We start from the raw sequence: 26,853 nt of genomic DNA on the forward strand, positions 1-26,853 counted from the left end.
CCCCTTGAGTGTGTGTGGCTCTTCCACAAAACACCACGGCCTGGGTGAGAGTACGTTGAAGTGGTGTTAGAAGAATTTTAAGTTTAAAAAATGTGGCTCTCAAAAAAAAAAAAAGTTGAATGGTTGTACTGTTGATATTTGGCTCTGTGGACTAATGAGTTTGCCGACCACTGGGTTAAGGCAAAATTCATCAGTTTTATGTGTATGATGTTTTACAGAGTTTTGGTCTTTTTTTTAATTTAAAAAATATTTTTAATTGGTTTTAGAGAGGGAGAGAGAGATAGGAACATCAATGATGAGAATCATAGATCAGCTTCCTCCTGCAAGACCCCCACTGAGGAGTGAGCCAGCAGCCGGGGCAAGGGCCCTGATGGTGAATAGAACAGTGACTTCCTGGTTCATGGATGCCCAGCCCCCCTTCAGCATCCAGCACAGTGCCTTGCATAGAATAGGCGGGTCTTCTATAAATGCGGTGCAGGAATTCATGAATGAGTCCTTCGGAGGAAAGAAGCGAAGACAAAGCATCGCTCTGACGGTGAGAACGGGTTTCTTTCTCCCTTTATTGCAGATACAAATCGGCCCAGTCAGCATAAACTGTGCTTCTACTGGTGTATATGGTGTATATATATATGCTCGCCAGGTGCAGGGAAGGGTTTTTGGCTGAGATTGAGAAATTCAATCCCTGCGAATAATGAGGTGGGAGGGGAACCGAAGGCTCGGAGCCTGGAGGAGGAGGAGGCGGAGCCGCCGGGAGTTGGAGCTTTTCTGTCCAATCGCAGGAGCCGGCAGGAGCCGGAGGGGGAGACAAGGGGGGAGCGGGAGATCGCGAATCCCGCCCAGTTACACAGGCCCGGCCTCCCGAGCGCGCTCCGAGGCGCTTCTGGTCCCGGGAGAGAGAGAGCGCGCGCTGGATCCCAGGCCGGCGCCAGCCATGGCCTTCGCAAACCTGCAGAAAGTGCTCATCAGTGACAGCCTGGACCCTTGCTGCCGGAAGATCCTGCAAGATGGAGGGCTGCAGGTGGTGGAGAAGCAGAACCTGAGCCAGGAGGAGCTGATCGCCGAGCTGCAGGTAACGCGAGGAGCGGGGGGAGGAAGACAAGAGCGGCCGGTGGCATCCTCCTCGGAAACCGGCTGGCCGCGCCCGGGCCGGCGCGCCCCACCCCACCCCCACCCCGGCCCCGGGTGTCGGTGGGTCCTGGGGCCTCTGGATTAAAGGGTTGGGGGGTGGTGGTGGGGGAGGGGTCAGGAGGGAGGAACACCCGGCGGCGGTGAGCTGCAGGATGTAAACTTTCCGCTCAGTTTGCAAACTGCGCGCGTATCTCCTTGGCTTTGCCCACCCCCGCGAGCCATGCGCCCAGCCATGCGCTGTGCAGGGTCCCGGCGGGATGGATGCCAGCGCGGCCCCCCGCGCCTCGGCGCCCGGTGGCCCCCGGGGAGGCGGCCAGAGTGGCTCCCTGCGCCCCGGGACCGGCGATCCCCCCCGAGCGGAGCTCTGGGTCCCCCTGGCCCTGGCCCGGCCGGATCGTGCCTTCCCGGGGGGCGCTGGCCGGGTCCCAGCCTGTCTCGTGGCAGCTGCTGCACGGCCACCAGCGTGCCCGCCTCCCTCCGTCTGACGCAAGAGTGCCGGCAGCTTTCACCGCCCCTCGGCCGCCCGGGAGCCCGGAGGAAACGGGGCGGGGGGCGCCCGAGAGCCTGCGCCGCCCACGCGGCCCGGGTCCAGGCAGCTCCGGCCCCGCACGTGGCCCCGGGCGGGCGGGTGGGCCGCCTCCCTGGGGCCTCCTTGCTGGTCCGGAACGACCGGGCCGGACGGGGATCGCCCCCAGGCGCCCCCCAGGCAATTGCCGTTTCTTAGCCAGCCTTTCCCAGGAACGCACCTTGGTTTGCTGGGATGCGTAATGGGCACAGGCGACTCCACATCTTTTTTTAATTTTTATTATTGATTATGATATCACATAATTGTCCCATCCCCCCATTCCCATCCCAAACCCCTCCCCACATATGCTCCCACCCCCCTGTTGTCCATGGCCACTGCCTAGGCCCATATGCGTGCACACAATCGACTCCACATCTTCGTCTCCCTTGGCTGGAAGGGTCCTCTCCTTCCTGGGAGGGTGGGTGGCCTCGCCCGGTGGTGGGTGTCATTGATTTTGGGAACTCTTCACGCCAGCTCCTGTCCCCCGCAGCACCCCGCTGTCTCCCCCACCCTCCTCCCGTAGGGTAGCCTCCGACCCACTCTCTGCCCGCCTCTGCGCGGACCCACCCCCTCCGGCCTCGCTCCCCCCGGGGTCCTGACACCCACACCGCCGGCGGCCACCGCGTGGTCCTCGCCGCTGCCTGGGCGGTGGGCTCTGCGGCCGTGTTTCTCCGTGGACTCCCCGCCCCCCCACAGGCGGTGTCCGGATGCCCACACCCCTTCCCGGACTCAGGGAAGTTTCCGACCGGTCGGTGCCTCCAGGGAGCTTATCAGCTGCTGAGGGGACCTGGTCCCACGGCGCCAGAGGATGGTGGTGCCTGAGAGCCCCGCAGCCCGGCCTCCGCCTGGCCCGCTGCAGGAGTGGGAGAGGGGCTGATCGGCCTGGATTTGGGGGCGCGGGCGGGGGCGGGGAGAGAATGGGGAGGAGGGAGTGCAAGGGCTCAGGACCTAATCCTAGGAGCAGGGTGGGTAGGTCCCGGTGGGAGGCAGGCGCCTCACACGCACCACCTCTTCCTCTTTTGTATGAATGGTGCCAATGACCTTGGCTCTGGGCAGTGGCCAGAGGGCAGTGGCGTGGCCTCTAGCCCAGCTCCAGACCCACCAGGCCACTGGAATGGGGAGCGTGGCCTGTTCTTGGGGCTTGGTAGCTTTCTTATGGAAATCAGAGATCCTATACCCCGGAGGAGGGAGGGGGCGGGGAGGAGAGAGGGGGCCGGGGGCCGGGGGCCGGGGGCCGGGGGCCGGGGGCCGGGGAGGGCTGTGTGTGGGATTGGGAAGGACGGGAGGCGTCTCCAGGCGTTGGGAAGCCAGCCAGGTGGGAGCTGGGAGTGTGGCGCTGAAATCTGGAGGCCCTTTTCAAGGCGCTGGGAACTGGCAGGGCGGGAGGGGTGTTTCTTGGCTGGACTGCCAGGCCTCCTGGGGCTGTTTGGGAGCGCCAGCCTGCCTGCCTGCTTCTGTGGAGCTTTCAGTGGGGAGTGGGGGGCGGGGGGTGGGGGGGTTTCTGCTTGGCAGCTGACAGGACGGTGCCCTCTCCTCTCCTCTCCACTCTGTGCTCTTATTCTGTCTTAGTGCCCCGCCTCCCCCAGTTCCATTCTTACAGAATGGAAGGAACTCCCACACATCACCCGAGCCAGGCCGGGCCTCTCCCCACTCCTTTGCATTCTGGGCAGGCACAGGCTGCCCTCGCTCAGCTCACTCCCCCAGAACCGTCCTGTGCAGACTTGAAGCAAGTCACAGCTAGTCCATGGCTGGGTAAGGAAGTCGCTTTCATGGGTCATAATTAGCATTTGAAAAAACACTCACAAAATAAGAACTATGCAGAGAGGAAGGCTGAATTTGTTTTCAGCTATGTGTGAAGTTGTGGGGTGTGTGTGGGATAATGCGAGTTTAAAATCACAACTTAATCATGTGTTTCTTAACTGTGGGTCTTAGTGAAAAAAAATGTTTAGAAAACCGGCTTGGAATAACAAAGCATCTGTTTTTGGAACTTACAAAACTCAAGGCTGTGTACCCCTCCTCTCTCGGCTGGTGCCACTTCTTTGTTGTTGTTGTTTAAATGTGTTTTTATTGATTTCAAAGAGGAAGGGAGAGGAAGAGAGGAATAGAAACATCAGTGATGAGAGAGAATCGTTGATCGACTGCCTCCTGCACGCCCCACACTGGGGATGGAGCCTGCACCCCGGACATGTGCCCTGATTGTGAATTGAATCTCAACCTCCTCGTTCATGGGTGAGCGCTCAACCACTGAGCTACACTGCCTGGCTGGTGCCACTTCTTTTTTTTTTTTTTTTTTTTTTAATATATTTTATTGATTTTACACAGAGAGGAATTGAGAGGGACAGAGAGTTAGAAACATCAATGAGAGAGAAACACCGACCAGCTGCCTCCTGCACACCCCCCACTGGGGATGTGCCCGCAACCAAGGTGCATGCCCTTGACCAGAATCGAACCCGGGACCTTTCAGTCCGCAGGCCGACGCTCTATCCACTGAGCCAAACCTATCCCGGCTGGTGCCACTTCTTAAATCACATATGCAGGAACATTGAAATCTTACCACGGATCAGTGGCTTTTAAACGTTGGCCATGACCCACAATCAGAAAGTAATTTCCCGTCACCACTCCGTTTACACATCTACACATATGGACACACATGTACTAAAGTTTCATGAAAGAACACCCATACCGTAGGTGATGCATTTATGTATTTTCTTGTTTCATTAAACAGCAGTGCTGGTCAGAATCCATTAGCCCGCAGGCCGGTAATGCATTTATACCTTTAGCTCATAATTGTAAGAAAGATAAAGAAGGAATTCAGTGTTTTGTCCCTTACATTTTCCTACTGCTATTCATTGCTTAGATCTTCCTTTCCCCAGCAGTTTGAAATCTGCCTTTATTATTATTTTTTAAAATATATTTTTATTGATCCCTTACAGAGAGGAAGGGAGAGGGATAGAGAGTTAGAAACATTGAAGAGAGAGAAACATTGACCAGCTGCCTCCTGCACACCTCCCACTGGGGATGTGCCCGCAACCAAGGTACATGCCACCCTTGACCCGAAATTGAACCTGGGACCCTTTCAGTCCCCAGGCCGATGCTCTATCCAGTGAGCCAAACCGGCTAGGGCTGCCTTTATTATTCTGTAAATCCCCACACATACGTGGGTCTGTCCAGTGACTTTGGCTCTGTTGATGGATATGGCAATTTCCGAATCTTTCTTTCTCCCCACTGCCTCCCAACTTGCTCTCCCTTTTCAGAAAACTGTTCAGTGCTCACGCAAGTCAATCTTAAGCCTCTTATCACACTCAAGAGAAGGGATTTCTGATGCTGGATTTCCAATCATGTGACCCGATCAAATATTTGGGGAAGGAGGGTGGGGGTGGGGAGAATGGTGGAGGGTAGGTTTAATCACTGGGCTCATGTATTCAGCGGCGTCTTTTATGGAGTATCAGCCATTAAAACAAGCTTTGCTTTAGGGATGTCTGAGAAAAGCAAACTGCAGGTCCGAGAGAGGACGTTGAGGAGAAGACATGAAGCAGAGGATAAAACGGGGGAGGGTCTGTGATGGCGTCCGGGGTTGTTGGCAAAGGGCTCATGGGAGGGAGGCTGCCTGCCTGGCAGAGTGGGTGGCGTGTGGCTAGGGAGGGGGATCCTTTTCTGTGCAGGCCAGTGCGTGGACTTGGATGTGGGGCAGACACCGTGTCCCCTTTCCGGCCGGGCATTGGTTGATGTCCAACTAGGAGGAATTCCGAGTACCAGGCGTTGGCCCGCAGCCCAGACTGGGTGGCTCCTGTCTGTCGCCTTAACCTTTGCATGCCTTGGACACGCCGAGGTCACACCACGCACGTGCAGTGGTGAGCTCTGGCGTGTGGTGGCCGCGAGCTCCTTGGGTGGGGCTGTGACTGGTTGACAGGTGTAGCGTAATTCCAGATATACACAGCAGACACCCCGGAGATGGGAAGGAGAAATGAGGAGGAGGGGGCGTGGGCAGTCTTCATTTGTGGGGGTGGGGAGGAAGCTTCAGTTTCTCATCTGTGAAATGGGGTGAGACTTTCATGCTTTTTGGTAAATGCTTCTTTGAACGTCCCATGGTGAGGTGTTCTTTCAGAACCACGGATAATAGAGTCACAGATAAATATAAGAGCTTGGGGTGCCCATGAGGGGTCTTGCATCAAGCTCTCTGCCGTCTCCTGAAACACCGGGGAAGCCTCCAGATCTAGAGACTGGGCTATGTGTAAACTTGAACCCCCGCCTCGCCCATGCCCCCACCTCCGGCCGTGGCGGACTGTGGGGCTGTGATCTCTCTGTGGACCCTGACTGACTTGTTCCTGGGCTCTGGGCTGGTGCACAGTATTTCAGCGGGGCCCTCGCCCTTGGAGCCAGGTGCCCGCTGGCTCTTCTTTCCCCAGAATCGATGTGGTGGGGGAAGGGAGAAAAGAAAGTTCTCGTGGGATCCAGCCGGGAGCTCCGCTGAGGAAGAGGCAGAGATTCCCACTCATGGGAGTCTGAGCAGATGAGCAGATGTGGGAGGGCCCCGAGGGCCATCGGTTCTAACCCTCTAACCCAGACAGAGACCAGACAGAGACCAGACAGAGACAGAGGGTTCTAACCCTCTAACCCAGCCTCCCGACCACTCCATGCTTGTTGCTTCCCCACCCAGCTGGGGGTGGGCCGGGTGCTTGTTCACCTGCTCTATTGTCTGGGGATGCTCAGTGGGTGTTTGGGCAACAATATCCTTGTGGTGGGGAGATGAGGAGGGAAGACCGTCTCGGGGTCCCGCGTGGCGAGTGGCCATGTAAAGTGGCTCGGAGGACTAGAAAGAAGGTCTCGGTGTTCACGTGTGTGATTTGACTCTTAACATTGCCTGGGTGTCTGAGCCGTTTTGGACCCGTTTCATTGTTCTCTCCTTCCCCCTTGCTTTGGCCTCTGTTTTTTAGGAGATGTTTTCCCTTTCAGCGGTTTTGTCTTTTCTTCACTCACTTCCCTTTTTTTAAGAAAATATATTTTATTGATTTTTCACAGAGAGGAAGGGAGAGGGAGAGAGAGTTAGAAACATCGATGAGAGAGAAACATCGACCAGCCACCTCCTGCAACACCCCCCACTGGGGATGTGCCCGCAACCAAGGTACATGCCCTTGACCAGAATCGAACCCGGGACCTTTCAGTCCGCAGACCGACGCTCTATCCACCGAGCCAAACCGATTTCGGCATCACTTTACTTTTTCACTCAGCCGACCACCATTTGTTTATTGAGTGCCTTCCATGGGCCAGCCTAGGGTAAGGTGACCAGACATCCCGCTTTTGGCGGGACAGTCCTGATTGTTAACAATTTGTCCCGCGACCCGCGGTGTTTTAAAAAAAAGTCCCGATTTTTCCAAAATTGTTAAAAATCGGGATGTCTGGTCACCTTAGGGGCTTCCCAGGGTCAGTGGAGGCAGGGATGTCCCTTTGTTACCAGGCAGGGGGCCTTGACTTCGTGCAGGAAAAAAATTCACGAGTCCGGGTGAACGTTCGAGGACGTTTATTAAAGGGGGGCGGGGGACAGGAAACAAGGAAAGGCTGGGAGATGAGCCTCGTGGTCTGCTTTGGCTCACCAACAAGTCAGAGGGGAGGCAGCCAACCGCTGCCCGTGCTGCCCGGTTGTAAGCCTCGGGGGGGGGGGGGGTCCCTCAGAGCTGAGGAGCTGCCCGCCTGTGGGGCCTGTGGGAAAGCAGCGGGAGGCACAGGCCTGTTCCTGCGAGGGAGGGAGACCTTGAGCTGGATCTTCCTTTAAAAAAAAAATATTTTATTGAGTTCTTACAGAGAGGAAGGGAGAGGGATCAGAGAGTTAGAAACATGGATGAGAGAGAAATATGGATCAGCGGCCTCTTGGCACACCCCCTTTCGGGGATGTGCCTGCAACCAAGGTATATGCCTTTGACCTTCCAGTCCGCAGGCCGACGCTCTATCCACTGAGCCAAACCGGTTTCGGCTGGTTCTTCCTTTTGAGGGTTTTTCCAGGCTGGGCCTTGAGGTGAGGTCTCAGGGAAGGATCCCAATAGAATATTCAGCCTTATGCTGATGTGCCAGAATGGAATTTATTCTTTTATCCTTCTGTCCTTGGGTGTGGCTGGCCCGTGGCACTCATTGGATTTCTGCTGTCCATTTACCCTCGGGCCCGGGAGGAGGAATGCAAACGATTTACTTTTAAGTGTCTTTGGTTTAGGGGAGATAGGATTGACTCGTTGGCTGAAAACTACTGGCCTCCGTTTCCCTCTTCCGCTTGTCCTAGCTTTACTCGTAGCAAGGCCAGCTACCGCACCCGGCGCTGCCCCCAGCCTGTCCCATGGCCTCCTCTCTCTCACAGTGGACGCTGAAGCTCAGATTCAGAGCTCACCAGGGATGGAGCTTGGATTTTAACCCAGGCTGACTGGGGGGAGCTTCTTGGAGGTGTAAATGGTGCCTCACGCCATTGCCTTTTTTTATTTTTAATTTCTTTTTTAAAAAAAATATATTTTATTGATTTTTTTACAGAGAGGAAGGGGAGTGGGATAGAGAGTTAGAAACATTGATGTTTGAGAGAGAAACATCCATCAGCTGCCTCCTGCACACCCCCCATTGGGGATGTGCCCGCAACCAAGGTACATGCCCTTGACCGGAATTGAACCCGGGACCCTTCAATCTGCAGGCCGACGCTCTATCCACTGAGCCAAACCGGTTTCGGCTATTTTTAATTTCTTTATTGATTAAGGAATCACATATTTGTCCTCAACCTCCCCATTCACCTCCCACTCATGCCCCCGCCCCCCTATTGTCCTCGACCACTGGTTAGGCTCATATGTGTGCACATAAGTCCTTTGGTGGATCTCTCCCTTTTATCCCCACCCTCCCTTTGAGGTCCAACATTGCCTCCTTTTCCTCAAGACTATCCGGTCAGTGAGCACGTGGGAGCGCCCCCTGTGGGAAGGAAGCTCTAGGAGCTCTTCCAGACCGGCTGCGTGGTCCCAGACACTTTTCTCCTCCCGTCTCAGGACTGCGAAGGCCTGATCGTGCGCTCGGCCACCAAGGTGACCGCCGATGTCATCAACGCCGCGGAGAAGCTCCAGGTGGTGGGCAGGGCCGGCACGGGCGTGGACAACGTGGACCTGGAGGCCGCCACGAGGAAGGGCATCCTGGTCATGAAGTGAGTCGCGGGGGCGGGGGCGGGGGCGGGGGCGGGGGGCGGGGCTGGACCTCGAGGAGGGCGGGAGAGGTCTGCGTTAAGCAGAGCCAGGGCCCAGGCCGCAGCTGAGGACTTCCAGGAGGAGCCGAGTCCAGGCGGTCGCCAGTGCTCAAGCGTAGTGGTTTGCCACTGAGCTTGTCTTTGCAAACTCCGTGCTTCCCAAACCCACCCTCCCCCAGGTGTCTGCGGGTCTGCAGCCTGGTGTGGGAGTCAGAAGGGAGTTAGTGGATTTTATCTGTCTGGAGCCGGCATTGTCAGCTCTGCTCTTATCTAGACGCACACCCACCACCTCAGCCACCCGAGGGACCCCAGTCTTTGTCTTCCTCACTTCCCCGGGCCCCTCTGCAGCCAGGGCCTCCGTTTCCCTTTCACACCCCAGGGCCAGTAGGAAAAGGGTCCCCACTGGAGCTGGTTTTTGCAGAAACCTGGGGGAAAGGTCATGCAAGGTCCGTGTCGGCATGCGCGTGCAAGGGGACACTCACCTCTGGCTCCCGCCTGGCGTGTGGTGAGGCAAGACTATCCTTGGTCCACGGCTCTGTCCCTCGGAGTCCTTTTCCCTGGGGACCTCATGCCCTCAAGCCCTTTCCCTCCACTCTCCCCTCTAGGGTAGGGGTGAACTGACCGGTCATCTGGCGAGGGTGGGCGATATCCCAACAGTAGGAATGTTAAATGTAACCCATCTGACATGGCTGCCCTGGACCCAGAAGCAGCAGCCTCTGGCCCCCAGCCTCTCTCCCAGCGTCCCCATACGGCCTGTTCCCTGGGGGGCCAGGGAGCCAGGTGCAAAGACAGGCTCTGAGCAACCTTTATTATTTACTAGAGGCCCAGTGCATGAAATTTGTGCACTGGTGTGTGTGTGTGGGGTCTTTCAGCCAGGCCTGTGCCCTCTTGCAGTCTGGGAGCCTTCCGGGGATGTCCGACTGATGGCTTAGCACTGCTTCAAAAGCAGGAGAGGCTCCCACCACTTGCCACCCCACTGCGCTGGCTAGCCATGAGCCCAGCTTCTGGCTGAGTGTGCTCCCCCTGTGTTGAGCGTCTGCCCCCTGGTGGTCAGTGCTTGTCATAGCAACAGGTCAATTTGCATATTAGCCTTTTATTATATAGGATTTAATATATAGGCCGGCCACGGTGGGTGCGATTCTATTGGTCGGGGGCCCACCATCGCCCCACGATTGTCCCGCAGAGCCAGGCCCAGGCCAGCCAAGCGATCACACCCCACGTGGCCTGTTGCCCGCAGCAGAGGGAGGCAGCCAGTGACGGGGAGTTGGGGGGCAGCGCCGCACAGATGGCGAGCAGTGGCAGTGGTGGGGGCGGGGCCAGCTGCTGGGAGAGCGGAGAGGAAAGCCCTGATAGGCTCTGATCACCGGCCAGGCTTAGGGGGCCCTATACCAGAGGGGTCCCAGATTGCAAGAGGGCGCAGGCCCGGCTGAGGGATACCAATGCCCCCAAACCCTGCATGAATTTTGTGCATGGGGCCTCTAGTATATATATATGTGTTTATATATATCACTTGGTTACGAATGAAAACCAAGTTGGGCACCTTGGGGAAGGTCAGTGGGCAATGGACTGACATTCGCATTTGATAGATACGTCACCCATCGAGGCACAGCCTCCGTCAGGTTGATGGCATGAGCCTCGGGCGAGTAGATTCAGAAATGAGAGGAACCACAAGGGCTGGCCAGGCCAGGGAGACGCTTCTCTCCCGGGAGGAGTGAGTTTGGGGAGCGGGGCCAGGTGTGTTCCTGTGCTGGAGGTCCCAGCCCCGGGAGGTGGGCTGGAGCCATCGCAGGAACCCGGGGCGGAGGCTGGGACAAGCGCATGGAGCGGAGAGCGGGTGCAGTGTGCCCACGAGGCCTTCTGTGGGGACAGGAGTGAGAGTCCTGGGCCGAGGCCCTCTGAAGTCCCTCTTTCCTTTGCCCTCAGCACCCCCAACGGGAACAGCCTCAGTGCTGCCGAGCTCACCTGCGGGATGATCATGTGTCTGGCCAGGTAAGTCGCCGGAAACTTAGCGAGTAGCTGCAGCTCGGCGGCGTGCAGGCTGCCAGGAACCTTCGAGGCGGCCGGTCCCCGGGGAACATTCAGTCCCCTGGCTCTGTCCCCTCACCAAGGTCAGGTCCCCAGTGCTGGCCCATGGGGAGGGGCCGTTACCTGGTGCTGCCTGTCACCTGGGAGCAGGGCCGTGGAGGGAGGATTGTGTGTGATCTTTCATTTCTCCTTCCTTGCTTCTCACTCTCCCCATCCATCTGGCAGTTGGTTTCCACACACTAACTTCTTTTTTTTTTTAATTTAATATATTTTATTGATTTTTTTACAGAGAGGAAGAGAGAGGGATAGTTAGAAACATGGATGAGAGAGAACCATCGATCAGCTGCCTCCTGCACACCCCCCCCCCCCCCCCCACTGGGGATGTGCCCGAAACCCAGGTACTATGCCCTTGACCGGAATCGAACCCGGGACCCTTGAGTCCGCAGGCCGATGCTCTATCCACTGAGCCAGACCGGTTTTGGCTCACACACTAACTTCTAACCTCTAACCTCCGCGCTTTGCACATGCTCTTCCTGCTGCCCGGAGCACCCTTCCCCACCAACTTCGTCTAGGTCTGTGGTAGGCAAACTGCGGCTCTCGAGCCAAATGCTGCTCTTTGGCCCCTTGAGTGTGGCTCTTCCACAAAAGACCACGGCCTGGGCGAGTCTATGTTGAAGAAGGGGCGTTAGGAGAAGTTTACGTCTAAAAAATGTGGCTCTCCAAAGAAATGTCTATCGTTGTCCTGTTGGTGTTTGGCTCTGTGGACTAAAGAGTTTGCCGACCACTTGTTTAAAGGATGCCCCCACCACCTCATCCCAGTCCCTCAGCCACAACCTCACGCATCCAAGATGCATCCAAACTGAGAAGCGAGTGCCCGTTAGGAAGGCATTCCCATCTCATAACCTGTGTTTGGTCACTGCTTCCCTGGCAGGGCAGCCCTGGGCCCGGTGGGCGCTGTGGGCGGGACCGTTGAGAGCATCGGGCCCTGTGGGTGCGGAGGCCCTGAATGGGCCTCACAGGGGAGGGCTTTGGACAGATGACAGGAGCTAATGGGCGTCTAAACATTTCCTATAGGAGTGTCTAAAACAGAAGATGTTCCTTAAACATTCTGAACATTGTGGTTTTTGTAAAATATATTTTTATTGATTTTAGAGAGGAAGGGACAGGGAGAGAGAGAAACATCCATGATGAGAGAGCATCGTTGATCAGCTGCCTCCTGCACACCACCTACTGGGGATTGAGCCCGCAACCCCAGGCATGTGCCCTTGGTTGGAATCGAACCTGGGACCCTTTAGGAGAGCAGCGGTGACATGGAAAGAGGGAGGAGACTGCAGCCAGTGCACATCTCCCCGTCTTGCCCACTTTACCTTCTCTTCTGAGTCAGACCCCTTTTGGGGCCCCTCGCCCACATCTTGGTCCCCCGAGACCGGCCTGGTGAGGACCGAACCTGGGAGGCTCTGGCCAGCTGGGCACAGCAGCTAGAGGGAGGGTCTGGGGATTTCTTGTGCCCGTGGTGCCATCCCATACATCTTAGCACCTACATCTCAGCACCGTGGAGTCGGGTGGGCAGAGATCAGGAGGCGAGGGAGCTGAGAGGAGGCAGGTAGGGGAGTGAGGGTTGGGGGCTCCGTCTCACCAAGTGAGGCATTTTTTTTAGGCTTTGCTGAGACCAAGAGCACTTTCCCTTTTTGCACTTTCACACCATCGAACTAGATGCGATGGTGTGATGAGCTGAAGCAGGGAGATGGAGATTTTCCCCTGAAGCGAGTTCCTTAAGCTTGGCTGAGTTTACCCACAAGTCCACGGGGCTCCCAGTGGAGAACAGCCTTGCCAGCAGGTGGAAGTCCTTAATGGGTAGACAGGAAGGAGCTTTTTTTTTTTTTTTTTTTTTTTTTAATATATTTTATTGATTTTTTTTACAGAGAGGAAGGGAAAAGAATAGAGAGTTAGAAACATCGATCAGCTGCCTCCTGCACACCCCCCACTGGGGATGTGCCTGCAACCAAGGTACATGCCCTTGACCAGAATTGAACTTGGGACCCTTCAGTCCACAGGCCGACGCCCTATCCACTGAGCCAAACCGGTTTCGGCAGGGAAGAGCTTTTTGTAAACAAGTCAGTGAAGTAGAAACACAGGAACAATATTGTGGAATCTCTGTGCACCCACCCACCCGCCCACAGACCACTGGACGCAGTGGCCAGCAGGAAAGCCAGCCTTTCATACTTGGGAGGCTGCCTGCTGGGAGGCCTTCCTCGGCTTTGAGTGAGTTCAGCCGCCTCCAGGGCAGAGCTAGGCGGGGTGTTTAACCTCCAGAGCCCACCCTGTGCAGTCCTGAGCGTTCAGTGAGCTAATGGGCGTCTAAACATTTCCTATAGGAGTGTCTAAAACAGAAGATGCTCCTTAAACATTCTAAACATTGTGGTTTTTGTAAAATATATTTTTATTGATTTTAGAGAGGAAGGGACAGGGAGAGAGAGATAGAAACATCCATGATGAGAGAGAATCATTGATCGGCTGCCTCCTGCACGCCCCCTACTGGAGATCGAGCCCGCAACCCCAGGCATGTGCCCTTGGCTGGAATCGAACCTGGGACCCTTCAGTCTGCAGGCCGACAGCTCTATCCACTGAGCCAAACTGGCTAGGGCTGATATTGCTTCTTGTCCTGGATGGCCTTATCCCACAGGACATATCTCCCCTCTAACGTTGCCCTAACTTCCTTTGTCTGCTCCAGAAAACACATGGAGACTAGACTGCCATGTTAACCAATAGGGGCAGAGAGGCTGTGTGGGGTGTAGCGTGCGTGAGTGCCTGCCTGAGGTGGTGGGACAGGAGGTGGAGAAGTTAGACGTGTGTGGACGGTGGCACCCACCCACCCAAATCTAGCCTGAGACCTTTGGGGCTTAAATTTCCAAGATTGAAAAAAAAATCAACCTGGGACCTTTCGGTCCACAGGCCGACGCTCTATCCACTGAGCCAAACCAGCTAGGGCTTTCCATTAACTTTTAGAGCGAATAGAAGGGAGGGGGAGAGGCAGAGAGAGAAACATTGATGTGAGAGAGACACATCCACTCATTGCCTCCCGATTGTTTCCCCGACCAGGGCCGGGGATCAAGCCTGCAACCTAGGTACATGCCCTTGACCGGAATCAAAGCTGGCACCCTTCATTCCGTGGGCCAACACTCTATCCATTGAGCTAAACTGGCAAGATCCCAAGTCAGGCCTTTCCAAAGGTCCCCCTGTGCTGCACAATCTCAACCGTCCTGTCTCTGAGCCTGAGCCCCTGACCCAGGCGGGGCTTGGTCCACGACAGGTGCAGGTGGCTTTCGAGCAGCACCGCACGCCTCCTTGAGCCGGCAGGGGTCTGCGTGGGCCGGCTCACCCTGCGTCTGTCCTTGCAGGCAGATTCCCCAGGCGACGGCGTCGATGAAGGATGGCAAATGGGACCGGAAGAAGGTGAGCAGCGGGGCCTTGCCCTCCCCCGCCCCCGGCTCGGTGCCTGACGTAAGCACTCCTGGTGCTGACCTCGGCCTCCTTGCCTGCTTGGTTGCAGTTCATGGGGACCGAGTTGAATGGAAAGACGCTGGGGATTCTTGGCCTGGGGAGGATCGGGAGAGAGGTGGCCGTGCGGATGCAGTCCTTCGGGATGAAGGTAAGGGGTCGGCAGGCTTCCCGTAGAACGTTGGGAAGAGGCAGCTTTGTGTGCGAGGCGCTGAAGGCTCAAACGTCGTAAGCGTTCATCAATTGTTCCCTGATACCCCCCACGCCCCCCTTTCAGAGTCTCTGGCTTAAACAGGAGGTACAGCCAGGGAGGGAGCATTACCGGCTGGTGTGCATTCTTGAACTCAGAACCTGGGGCCCCTCAGTGGAGGTCCTTCGGCCCTGGGGTGGGTAGTAGCCCTGAGTCCCAGCGGAGTGGGGTCCCGTTTCCTCCAACCTCCCCTTCCCCCTGCTGTGAGGCCTCCTTGTGGGTTGTGTCTGTCGCCTGTGACGATTCAAGAAACATGAGCAATTGTCCATCCATCTTCTGGCTCCTCTCTGCGGTTCAGCAGAAACCGAACGGTGCTGGTCTGTAAGCTGGTAGGATCCTAGAGCTGATGGTGGCCGGAGACTCCACACATTTCTTAGAAATCATCCCTGCCCCCCACTCCCCTCAGGGTCCTGCCTTATCCTGTTCTGGGGGGCTTCCGGTTGAGGGAGGGTTGTCATCAAAAGCAGAACCACACCTGGGGGACGCTGCACAGGGGAGGCCACTTAGGCCAGAGTGACAGGCACTGGGAGGGCTGGGGGCCACCGCCTGTGCACAGTGGCAGTGGGGTGGGGTGGGGGTGGGGGGTTCAGACTGCAGCCTGGAGGCTTTCGTTAAACATTAAGGGAAACAGCTTTGAAAATCAGATCGTTTGAGAAATTCACATGGCCCTGTTCCAGAATTCTCCATTTCCCCCCAGCTCCCTCTCTCTCTCTGGCTGTCCTTCCCATTTTCATGGAACTTATTGATGAACCCTTACCTTTATATTGACCTCCAGAGTTGGTTCGTTTTTTTCCGAGGGCTCACAGGGAATGGATGACAGACAATAGCCCAGGGGGGCAGCCCATTCTACCATAGTGAGCATCTTGTCTTCCTCTGCCTCCTGCCTCGACCCCCCACCATATGAAACCCTCCCAGACCTGAGGCCCTGAGCCTAACTGTCCCCTCTACCTGGGCTCCTGAACATTCAAGAGGAAAAAAGTCAACACGATACAGAAAAATGTTAGTCACGTGCAAACAAGTGGTTAGAATAAGCTGGAACTTGGAGACATTGTAGAACATAGGTCTAGGTAGGCAAAGGGCCGAAAATTAGGTACAGCGGTATAGCGGCAGATTCGGAAATTACCGAAAAATCGGTACAGCGGTCTGGTCTGTCACCCAGGCTGGTATCACGCATGAGGCTGTTGGTGAGTGGCTGACATCTGGCCCTTCCCGGGTATAGGGATTGAAGAGTTGATCCCTTTCTATCCCGGGAATCGTAGAGAGAGACCTTCTTGCGCTCAGGGGCTGGGGATGGACTGTCCCCTTTCCTTTCTCTGTGACTCTCTGGTCCCTCGGGGAACGAGGGATCCTTCACCTCCGATGGGAGCTTAGCCCGGTGCCTTCCCAGGACCACCTGGTGTGTGTGCGTGTGTTGTGGTTGGGGAGGAAGGTTTTGGCTGTTGCCCGCCTGTACTGACACTCACTCAGGCCCGGGTCCAGAAAGAGCCCTGAGCAGCCATCGCAGAGCGGCGGCTGACTTGATCTGAGCCACGTGGCACAGATGCGGGTTTCCGGATAATGCCCGGAGCTGGCAGGCTGCTGGGGGGCTGCATTGTTTGGATCTCTCGATAGAGACCCATGTTCTGCTTGACACTTTTTCTCAGTAGTGTGGCTAACCCTCAGGCAATCCCTTTGGAGACTTCTCGCATGCATGCCGGCGTGTCCTCTGGTCTAGAAAGTGTAAGAGACCCACGTGGGCCCAGAGCTGAGCCTTGCACTTTCTGATCAAGGTTTTCTGTGAGGAGCAGAGCAGCATCTCACACGTTTCTTGGTGGCCGGTGTTCTAATGAGTTTGACTTAGCCCGGAGGGCTGGACCTTGGACTGGAGGCACCACATGTCACTGAATCTTTCGGGTCTGGCTAATGCCATGGTCGGCAAACTGCGGCTCTTGAGCCACATGCGGCTCCTTGGCCCCTTGAGTTTTTAGCAAAGGCCAGCTTAGGAGTACCCCAAATCAAGTTAATAACAATGTACCTACCTATATAGTTTAAAAAATAGGGCTCTCAAGAGAAATGTCAATGGTCGTACTGTTGATATTTGGCTCTGTTGACTAATGAGTTTGCCGACCACTGGGCTAACTGTGTACTGAGGCCTGCTCTGTGCTCCATGATCCTGTGTCAGACTCTGTGCTCCATGATCCTGCGGAGTCAATGTTATTATCTCTGTAGCAGATAAGGAAACTGTGGCCCAGGAAGGTTCTGTGATTTGCTCAAGAAAAAAGGAGCGGTAGGTGGTGGAGGCCGGCTCAGACTCTGGGTCTCCTGACTGCTAATCTGTGTTGTTTGCCCTGTACCTCCACGGCTGTCTTCCCTCCTGACCCCTGTCCTGACCCCTGCCGGTTACACAGGCCCTTCCCTGAGTTCTTTCTAGATCAAAAGCTCTCTTATCTCGGTCTGTCGTTAGAATTCCTACTGACCCAGAACAGTGCGTGATTTTCAAATCCTTCCCAGAGCTTCAGGCCCTGGAAAGGTGCCAGAGGGACAGCAGGAGGGACAGCAGGAGGGACAGCAGGAGGGTCAGGCGGGGCGTGAGGGCCTCACCTCTGCAGCTTTGAGTTGATCTGGTTTTATATTGTGTTTTAAGATTTCTGTGTGTAGGGGGGAGAGTTTCAAGTCTAAGCTAAAGAATCTGGCTACAGGGCAGAATGGGCCCCACCCCCTCATGGTCTCCTGGTGCAAGGACCCCAGGTCTCAGCTCAGTTCCTGACTCCAGTAAAATAACAACAACAAATCCACAAACCAAAACAAGAACAGGGCTTTTCTTTCAAATTCTTTCCCTGCGGATGAGTGAGATTGGATGAGTGAGATTCGGTCTGTGTGTGAAAGAAAGCTGAGTCAGGGCCTGGGCATGCAGAGATGCTTGTCTCCTGGCCCCACCCACTTCCCTTTGGCCCCAGGCAGGGGCACCTGGCCAGCTTGCCCCCTATCCCCTTTTTAAAAAATATATTTATTGATCTCAGAGAGGAAAGGAAAAGGGAGAGAGGGAGAGAGGGAGAGAGAGAGGGAAAGAGAGAGAGAGAAACATCAATGATTAGAGAGAATCACTAACCGGCTGCCTCCTGCATGCCCCCTACTGGGGATCGAGCCTGCAACCCGGGCCTGTGCTGTTGGCCAGAATCCAAACTGGGACCCTTCAGTCCACAGACCAGCACTCTATCCACTGAACCATGCTGGCTAGGGCTTGCCCCTTTTCTTGACTTCTGAGAGCCCAGGGTCCTGAGGTTGTGTGAACCCGCTCGCCAGGCTGGGCTTTGTGCCCTCTCCTCTCCCTGTGCCACATGCATCTGGGTTGGAGATGAAGGGGCCATTGTTCCAGCGGGCGGCGGACAAAGACGCCTGTGAGAAGGCTTGTGAGAAGAAGCACAGAAACCTCCCCTCCCCTGGGTGTTTCATTCTCCCCGAGAGGGAAAAATGGGCTTTCTCTGACAGCCGGGCCCTGTGGGCCTGGGTGTCACCAGCTGGTGATCCCAGACGCCACCACCGGGAGGCAGCCTTCTTCCCCCGAGCCTCCACCCGCGGTTGGGATGGGGCCCGCGTGGCTTTCCTTCTTCCATATGGTGATGAGAAGTGGGATCCGAACGCGGCACCTCCTCCATACCCACGTTCCCTTGCTTCTCCGTCTTCTTCTTTAAAAAAAATATATATTTTATTGATTTTTTTTTTTTTTACAGAGAGATAGGGAGAAGGATATAGAGTTAGAATCATCGATCAGCTGCCTCCTGCACACCCCCTACTGGGGATGTGCCTGCAACCAAGGTACACGCCCTTGACCGGAATCGAACCCGGGAACCTTCAGTCCACAGGCCGATGTTCTATCCACTGAGCCAAACCAGTTTTGGCTGCATTGATTTTTTAGAGAGAGTAGAAGGGAGGAGGAGAGACACACAGAGAGAAACATTGATGTGAGAGAGACATATCGACTGGTTGCCTCCCAATTGTTTTCCTGACCTAGCCTGCAGCCTAGATACATGCCCTTGACCAGAATCGAACCCGGGACCCTTCAGTCCGCAGGCCGACGCTCTATCCACTGAGCCATCTTCTTTGCCATTTTATTTTCTAAAATAACTGTTCCTGTCATTGGCTTCGCACCTGGTTGCAGGCACCTCCCAGCTGCTTGGCTGGCATGGTACCCGCGCTCCAGGATGGGTGTCCGGGGGCCAGGCTGTTCCTGATGCGGGAGAGATGCTTGCAGCTCGTGCTCCCCGTTTTGGGGGTGGGGGGGGCGTCCTGGCCTCTGTTGATTGGTCAGAGCCCGGATGGGGGGTGGTGAGTCATCACAGCTGGCCCTGGCATCGCCCACCCGCCTGGCTTTGCTGCTTGGCTGAGCCGGGAGCCGAAATAGACCTGCAGCCTAGATGTTATCTGCCCGGAGGCGGCGCCCATGTCTGGCTGCAAGTTGCTCGGCCGGTTTGCTCAGCCAGCTGTCTCGGTTCCCCTCTCCACCTGCCCCGGCTCACCAGCCCGTCTCTTTCCCTCGCTGACATGCGATGATGACCTTTGGCCAGTGGGATGCGGTTTGTTGACGCTGATAGCCCAAGTTCCCTGGCTGCCCCCGTCTCCCAGTAGTCAACCCTCTTCCTTCTCAGCAGCCTCAGGAGGGCCCACCTCCTCCCCAGACAAGGTTCTTCCCGGGCCCTCCCCCTCCTCGGTACCCCGCTGTCTCACTCCCCTCCTCTGAGGGCCTTGCTCCCACCCCATCAGCCCTGCCTTGTGGAAAGCACCTGTCACTGGTCATGTACACCCCCATCCCTGTGGCCAGTCACCGCGGTCTGCCCTCCAAGACCAGATGCATCTTAAGCCCCTAAGAGCAATAACTCCAGCACCGGTGTTTCACCCACTTCCCTGGTGACGCATCCTGGTCTCTAACCCTGCTCTGCACCGCCGCCCCTCCCTCCCTCCCTCCTCCCGCACTCTGCCCAAGCAGCCAGGGCCCCTGCCGTCTGGCCCTGTGGTCCCCCGGCTGCAGCCAGCCGCCCCTCCCTTTCCTGGATGTGCCCCACCCTGACCGCCGAGTGACCGACCATCCTCCCTCCCTGGGCGCCCTGCTTCCCAAGGGCGTCCACGCTCCACATGGCCCGTGGGCCGCACACAGGAGCCGCTCCCACATTTATGGTTAAGAGCGCGCAGGCCGACCCCCGCCTTTCCGCTCTGGTCCGGGCCCTTCCTCGTGGGTAAGCCCCTGTATTCAGGACACTGGTGTCTGCAGAAGGCTTAGCATGTTAACTGTCCCATGGTTGCCATTAATAATATAAATACTAATCCTAATGACACACACACTCTCTCTCACGACCAGACTGTAGGGTACGACCCCATCATCTCCCCAGAGGTCTCGGCCTCCTTCGGCGTTCAGCAGCTGCCCCTGGAGGAGATCTGGCCGCTCTGTGACTTCATCACGGTGCACACCCCCCTCCTGCCCTCCACGACAGGTGGGTCTGTCCCCCCACGGAAGCCACGGGCCAGATCAGGGTGGGCCGCCGTCCAGGGCTTCCACAGACACTGTGCGTGTGTGTTCGTGTGTGTGCCCGTGTGTACGTGTGAGAGTGTGTGTGTCATCAGCTCTGGGGATGGGCCCCCAGCTCTGCCAGCACCGGCATAGGATGCTTTGTGAACTGCCCTGCATTCGAGGGGAGGGGTGAGCTCGCAGGGAGTTGTGGGGTGCAGGGGTGAGCTGGGGCAACATGTTAGACCAGTGTCCCTGGATAGTGAGTGGCTGGGCCGCTGCAGGCCTTTCTGGCTCCGGACCCCCTGGGTGCAGCCGTATCTCAGGGACTTCTATTCTAGGAGGTTTCTGAACGGGGTCTGGCCCAGCGCCTCAGAGGGGAGGGGGACGCCTGTAGGGAGGAGGGGGGCAGGGAAGGGGGTCTGAGCTGGAGCCAAGCCCATGGGATCCTGGCACCATGGTGGCACCCCTCCCCCCCTCCCCCGCCCCCCAGGCCTGCTGAACGACGGCACCTTCGCGCTGTGCAAGAAGGGCGTGCGCGTGGTGAACTGCGCCCGCGGGGGCATCGTGGACGAGGGTGCCCTGCTGCGCGCCCTGCAGTCCGGGCAGTGCGCGGGCGCCGCGCTGGACGTGTTCACCGAGGTGAGTGCGTGGGGGTGGGAGGAGTCAGGACCCTGGAGGGGGCAGGGCACCTCCCGAGAAAGGGGAGAGAGAAATGGCCCTGTGCTGTGTGGTTTGAGGAGGCCTCCCCACGCTGGCTCCTGCAAAACCCGAGTGTGAAGTGGGACCAATCCTGGTCCCTGCTGGGTTAGAACCTCAGAGGAGACAGCGGCACGGGCTCCTGAGGCCGGGCCTGCGGCAGGGAGAGAGGTTTCATTGTTGATGTGGGTCTGATGAAGCGAATCCCGCCCGCTGCGCCCAGTGCCCTGGCTCTCCCGCCCTTCCTCTCCCAGGACAGAGGTTAGAGGCTCCGGGTCCCCAGGGTGGGCTGCTCCCCTAGGTCTCCTCCTCCACCCCCACCTCTCACCCCCCACCCATCCTGCCCGTGCGCCAGGCCCAGCGATGGAGGGTGCACTTCCCCTAGAATCCCCTCGCCGCCTCAACACCCGGAGCCCGGGGAGAGCATGGACTTTGGCCGAGGCCCGGGCGGGTGCCTGGCCTGTGTGAACTGTGTGACCTTGGCCACCCCCGCCCTCCGAGCCCCCATAGGCTCGCTGTCCATCCCCTGCCCGGTGCACAGCGCTCTGGGTCTGTGTTTCTGGTCACCTCTCTGGACTAGATGGTGAGGTTCCCGAGGGCCGGGGTGCCTGGCCCTCTCCCAGCACAACCCATCCTCTGTCCCCGACCTCCTCAGAGCACTGACTGCCACCGCCTGAGCCCGGGGGACAGTGCCCGGCAGAGAAGAGCCCAAGGGGCAGTGCGCTGTGCTCAGCAAGCAGAAGGGGTGGAGGGACCCTGGAGCGTGGGGAGGAGGTGCCCAGGTGGCCACCTTCTGTCTGCAAACGTGAGCGCAGGGGGCAGGGCTTTGAGGGAAAAGCAGCCACCACGGGAGGTGCCACTGCTGGCGTGTAATCTCCATGGCGACGGTCCAAGGTAGGCAGCAGTGCTCACCCATTTCTGAGGGTGGGAAACTGAGGCTCGGGAAGATGGAGGTTTGCCCAGAGGCACATTTATTTGACTGTGGTCCAGGGCTCTGGCCACCCTTGGCTGTGGCGGGGCATCCGTGAGGGAGCCGGCCATGGAGCCCAGTGGCCACCCTGACGGAATGAGAGGAGGAGCCGCCTTCCCTCCTGCCAACGTCCCCGTCTCTGTCCGGCAGGAGCCGCCCCGGGACCGCGCCCTGGTGGACCACGAGAACGTCATCAGCTGCCCCCACCTGGGCGCCAGCACCAGGGAGGCGCAGAGCCGCTGCGGGGAGGAGATCGCGGTGCAGTTCGTGGACATGGTGAAGGGCAGAGCCCTCGCGGGGGTCGTAAGTATCCCAGGCGGGGGGGGGGGGGGGGGGGGAAGGGGGGAGGGGGGAGAGGAGTCCTGGTGACGGCGGCAGGGACAGCGTGGTGTGGTGGCCGGGTTCTGCTCTGGGAGCCGAGGTAAGGTTCCACCTGAGTCGGCCTCTGGGCCGGTGGCAGGAGCGGGCCTGCCCCTCGCCTGGAGGCCCAGGCCTGGCAGCAGGGAGCCCAGCTCCGCCCTGACATTGCTGCCTTGTGCGGGAATTGAGGTTCTCCCCGGGGCCCAGCGCCTGGGAAAGGCTCCTTTGTTCCCTGCAGGCCTGCGAATGCAGGGGTGAGGCTGGGCTGAGGGCTGGACTCCCCGGAGTGGGGGGCGGGGCAGTGGAGAAAGCCCCTGAGGGTGAGGATCTTTGTTAGTTGCACACTTTGCACACTTCCTCCGCCTGCCACAGGCTCATGGCCACCCAGCTGTTCGGCTCTGCTCCCAGCAGCTGGCCGTCTGCTCTCCGCGGTCCTTGGGGAGCTGGGTCTCAGCAACAAGGCTTGCTGGGACAGGCCTGCCGGGTCCCACCCACCTCTTCCTAACCCCAGCCCCCCTCCCCGTCTCCCTGCAGGTGAATGCCCAGGCCCTCACCAGCGCCTTCTCTCCGCACACCAAGCCGTGGATCGGCCTGGCAGAAGCTCTGGGGACTCTGATGCGAGCCTGGGCCGGGTCCCCCAAAGGGACCATCCAGGTGGTAACGCAGGGTGAGCGGGGACCCTGCCGAGGGAAGGGGAGGAGGGGTGTGGACTCTGCACCCCACGAGGTGTGTCCGCTGCAGGTGTGTCCACTGCAGGGTCACCTCCGAGTCCCCCAGTGAGGGACTCGGAGGTGACCCTGGTCTCAGGGGCCCCATGTTCTGAGTACGGCTCACTTGCTACTGAGTTAGAGGCAGAAGAGGAGGGACAAAAAAGTCGTTGGGAAAAATGCTTCATTTTCACAAATCCCGTGTACACATTATTTTAAAGATGTGTGTGTGAGTGCAGTAGTTTAAAGATGTCCCTGTTTGGGGTGCAAGAGGAACCTCCACAAGAGACACAGTTTCCCATGAGAGGCAGTAGGATTTGGTGGCGGGAGTCCTGGTTAAGTGACATGGAGTTTGATGCTGGTTTTGACCCTGTCGCTTACCAGCTGTGTGGCATTCCCGGTCTCCGAACCTTGTGTTTTTCATGTGTGAAGTGTGAGTCACCATGGGTGTGCCAGACGAGGTGTTGAGGACGTTCTGTGCTCGACAGCCTAAGATGGGCGCTGGGACAAGATGGTAGCCTTGGGGGCATTGCTCAGCCGCGACGTGGGAGCAGAACAGCGCCCTCTGCCGGCCGCTTGTTGACTGTGCAGGCTCCACCCGGGGCAGAGGTGCTGGAGAGACCAGGGAGGCTCCAGCATTGCCGAGACCGTCCGCCCCATTGACCGTTGACTCTCGGGGAGAGGGACGGGTGGGGGTGAGGGTCGGGCAGGTAGACCCTGAGCATTGTCCGTCCTGGGACTCCAGGCCACAAGGCAGAGGGAACTGGCCGCAATTCCTTCGATGACCCCTTTCTTCTACTTCCTGAGGCCAGCAAGGGTGTGAATGTCGGAAGGAACAGGCAGGCCAGATGGCCAGGCCATGGCAGGTGTGGGGGACACTGGATTTGGGCAGGTTTTGGAGATGCGTTTTTTTTTAAATATTTTTTATTGAATTTTTTACAGAGAGAAAGGGAGAGAGATAGAGAGCTAGAAACATCGATGAGAGAGAAACATCGACCAGCTGCCTCTTGCACACCCCCTATTCCGGGATGTGCCCACAACCAACGTACATGCCCTTGACCGGAATCGAACCCGGGGCCTTTCAGTCCAAAGACCAACGCTCTACCACTGAGCCAAACCGGTTTCGGCTGGAGATGCTTTTTTTTTAGTGGATGAGAGTGCCCTCGGGGTCCAGTCCGGGACAGGGACAAGGGCCAGGCCGGCCAGCCTCTGGGCAGTCTGCAGACCCACCATGTGTCCGCTCCTCCTTGGGGGAAGCAGGACGGCCCAGGCAGGCTGGGATCGGGGTCCCCAGTGGGTGCTGGGGCCTCCTGCCCCTCCTGAGTTGCTCAACCAACGGTGGCCTCATGGTGGCTTCCTTTCGGCCCCCCCAGGCGTATCCCTGAAGAATGCCGGGAACTGCCTGAGCCCCGCAGTCATCGTCGGCCTCCTCAAGGACGCTTCCAATCACGCGGACGTGAACTTGGTGAACGCCAAGCTGCTGGTGAAGGAGGCCGGCCTCAATGTGGGTGCCCACCCTCCCCTCCCCACCCCAACCTGTGTCATTGGGCACAGCCCTCTCCCCTGCCTGCTCAGAGCACGCCCCAGCCCTGCTCAGTGAGTGCCTCCGAGTGTCGCTGTGCAGGAAAGTGCTGTGTGTGTGCACGCCTGTGCCAGCACCCCCATTTCACAGCCGGGAGCACTGAGGGGCCCATTTGTGTCTGTCTGGCCGGGGGGCTGGGAGGCAGCCTCGCGTGCTCAGCTCTGGCTCCCTCCAGGGCTGTGCATGCACCATGGAGCCCGGTTTCCTGCTGAGCTTGCCTGCTCCTGGGAAGCTGGCAGCTCGCCTCTGCTGCCCTCCCGGCTTCTCTTTGGCATCTCTCCCTCCGGCTCCCTTTGTAGATCAAAGCCTGCTGCCAGGGGAGCTGGCAGCGGCCCTGGGAAGCGGGGCTCCGGCAGCCCCCCTCCCGCCCCCTCTCCACACCTACGTCCCAGGGAGGCGGCTGGTTCTGTGCAGGGAGCCGTGAGCCGGAGCGGCCAGGCTGGGTCAGCCCCGCAGCCCTCGTTCCCACCCCTCCCCTCCGAGCTGTTCCCTGTACCAGGCAGATCCGTTCTTCCTTACGGGGCCCATGGACCCCTCCCCCAGCTCTGGATGGCTAACCCAGCGGGCCAGGCTGAAGCCCTACTCATCGGCCGTGGGGCTGAGGGAATGGGCCGGCCTGATGCCGCCAGGAGGCGTGACCGCCCCCTGCCTTCTCTCCGCAGGTCACCTCCTCCCATAACCCCGCTGGGCCCGGAGAGCAGGGATGCGGGGAAGGCCTCCTGAGCGTGGCCCTGGCCGGTGCCCCCTACCAGGCCGTGGGCTTCGTCCAGGGCACCACGCCTGTGCTGCAGGCGCTCAACGGAGCCGCCTTCCGACCCGAAGTGCCTCTCCGCAGGGGGCTGCCCCTGCTGCTGTTCCGAGCCCAGCCCTCCAACCCCGCCATGCTGCCCACCATGATCGGTGAGGAGGGGCCTGGGGGGGTGCTGGCGTCCTGAGGCGGTGGGGAGGGGTGGAAGGGGGTGTCCTATCTTTGGTTGATCTCTTCCTCACCCCTATCTTCCCTCTGAGATTTTATTTTTTAACACAGAGAGGAAGGGAGAGAGATAGAGAACCAGAAACATAGATGAGAGAGAAACATGAATCAGCTGCCTCTTTGCACACCCGCTACTGGGGATGTGCCCGCAACCAAGGTACACGTCCTTGACCAGAATCGAACCTGGGACCTTTTCAGTCCGCAGGCCGACACTCTTATCTATCCACTGAGCCAAACCGGTTTCGGCTCCCTCTGAGATTTGACAGTCTATGCCATCTTGAGCTGCCCAGTCCCCCGGCGTCTGGGCTGAGGGGAGCTTTGGAGCACTGCCTGGCAGGGAGTGCTCAGTTTCCCCACCCCTGCCAGCTGTGCCGAGGAGCAGGCCTGCTTTGTTCTCTCGCGGTGCGTCTGATGGAGCTGGCAGCCAGCCAGCCAGGCAGCCGCTCCAGCTCAGCGGTTCCCACCCTGCCTCGCCCACCCGCCCCATGCTCTCCGGAATACAGCTGAGCCAGGCGCTCCCTCTCTCGGCTCTCTGATCCCGAGACCATCAGCCTGCACTGCGGCAGGCGTCACCGCGGCCCCAGGCTCTCGTTTCTCCTTTCCCACACTCCGTGCCAACCCAGGCTTTCTCCTCCCCAGGGCTCCTGGCAGAGGCCGGCGTGCAGCTGCTGTCCTACCAGACCTCGGTGGTGTCCGACGGGGAGACCTGGCACGTCATGGGCATCTCCTCGCTGCTGCCCAGCCTGGACGCCTGGAAGCCACACGTGACCGAGGCCTTCCAGTTCCATTTCTGACCTTGGGGCGCCCCGGGACCAGGGGACCAGCCGTGGGGGCTTGGTGACCAACCCTGAGAGGTCACACTCCCAGGGCTGGCACCACGGACGGACGTGGTCTGACCCCTGTTATAACCACCTAATAAACAGCCCCCCCCCCCCCATCTCCCCATTCGCCTTGTGTGTGTGTTGTCATTACCCACAAGGGCCACCAGAGGGCGCCCACGGGCAGCCGCAGGGAGCGGGGAGGAGGGTTCACAGAGGAGGGAGGATCTGGATGGGCAAGCTGCACGCCTGGGTGTGGGTGCTCCTGCCTCTGGTTATTCAGAGGCATTTTCACAGGAACAAAGCGCGGCGTGTCAGACCCCTTCCGCCTGGAACTACACATGCATGTGAATGAGTACATGCAGCCTTATGTGCCAGACACTGGGCTAGGTCCATGGTGGGCCAACTCATCAGTCCACAGAGCCAAATAGCAACAGTACAGCGATTGGAATTGCTTTTTTTTTTTTTATTTTTTTTTTATTTTAAAACCGTTTATTTTTTGTGTGAAATGGTTATTAACAAGTCTGAAATTGCTTTCTGAGAGCCAAGTTTTTTTAAACTTCAACTTCTTCAAACGCCACTTCAAAATAGACTCGCCCGG

At 58.0% G+C, this 26,853-nt stretch overlaps 1 protein-coding gene across 1 annotated transcript; it reads left to right on the plus strand.

The window, feature by feature from the left end:
• Positions 1–824: 824 nt before the first annotated feature.
• PHGDH (phosphoglycerate dehydrogenase) lies at positions 825–26,372 on the plus strand. The gene is made up of 12 exons (XM_084866372.1): positions 825–1,069; positions 8,701–8,852; positions 10,815–10,880; positions 14,315–14,369; positions 14,467–14,565; positions 19,997–20,129; positions 20,637–20,785; positions 21,963–22,115; positions 22,707–22,839; positions 24,253–24,383; positions 25,124–25,361; positions 26,074–26,372. Exons 1-12 carry the CDS (start codon positions 932–934, stop codon positions 26,226–26,228), a joined length of 1,602 nt encoding a protein of 533 aa, XP_084722498.1. The 5' UTR covers positions 825–931; the 3' UTR covers positions 26,229–26,372.
• Positions 26,373–26,853: the final 481 nt, after the last annotated feature.

This window comes from Pipistrellus hanaki (assembly GCF_964339955.1).
Source record: "Pipistrellus hanaki genome assembly, chromosome: 18".
NCBI classification, from domain to species: domain Eukaryota; kingdom Metazoa; phylum Chordata; class Mammalia; order Chiroptera; family Vespertilionidae; genus Pipistrellus; species Pipistrellus hanaki.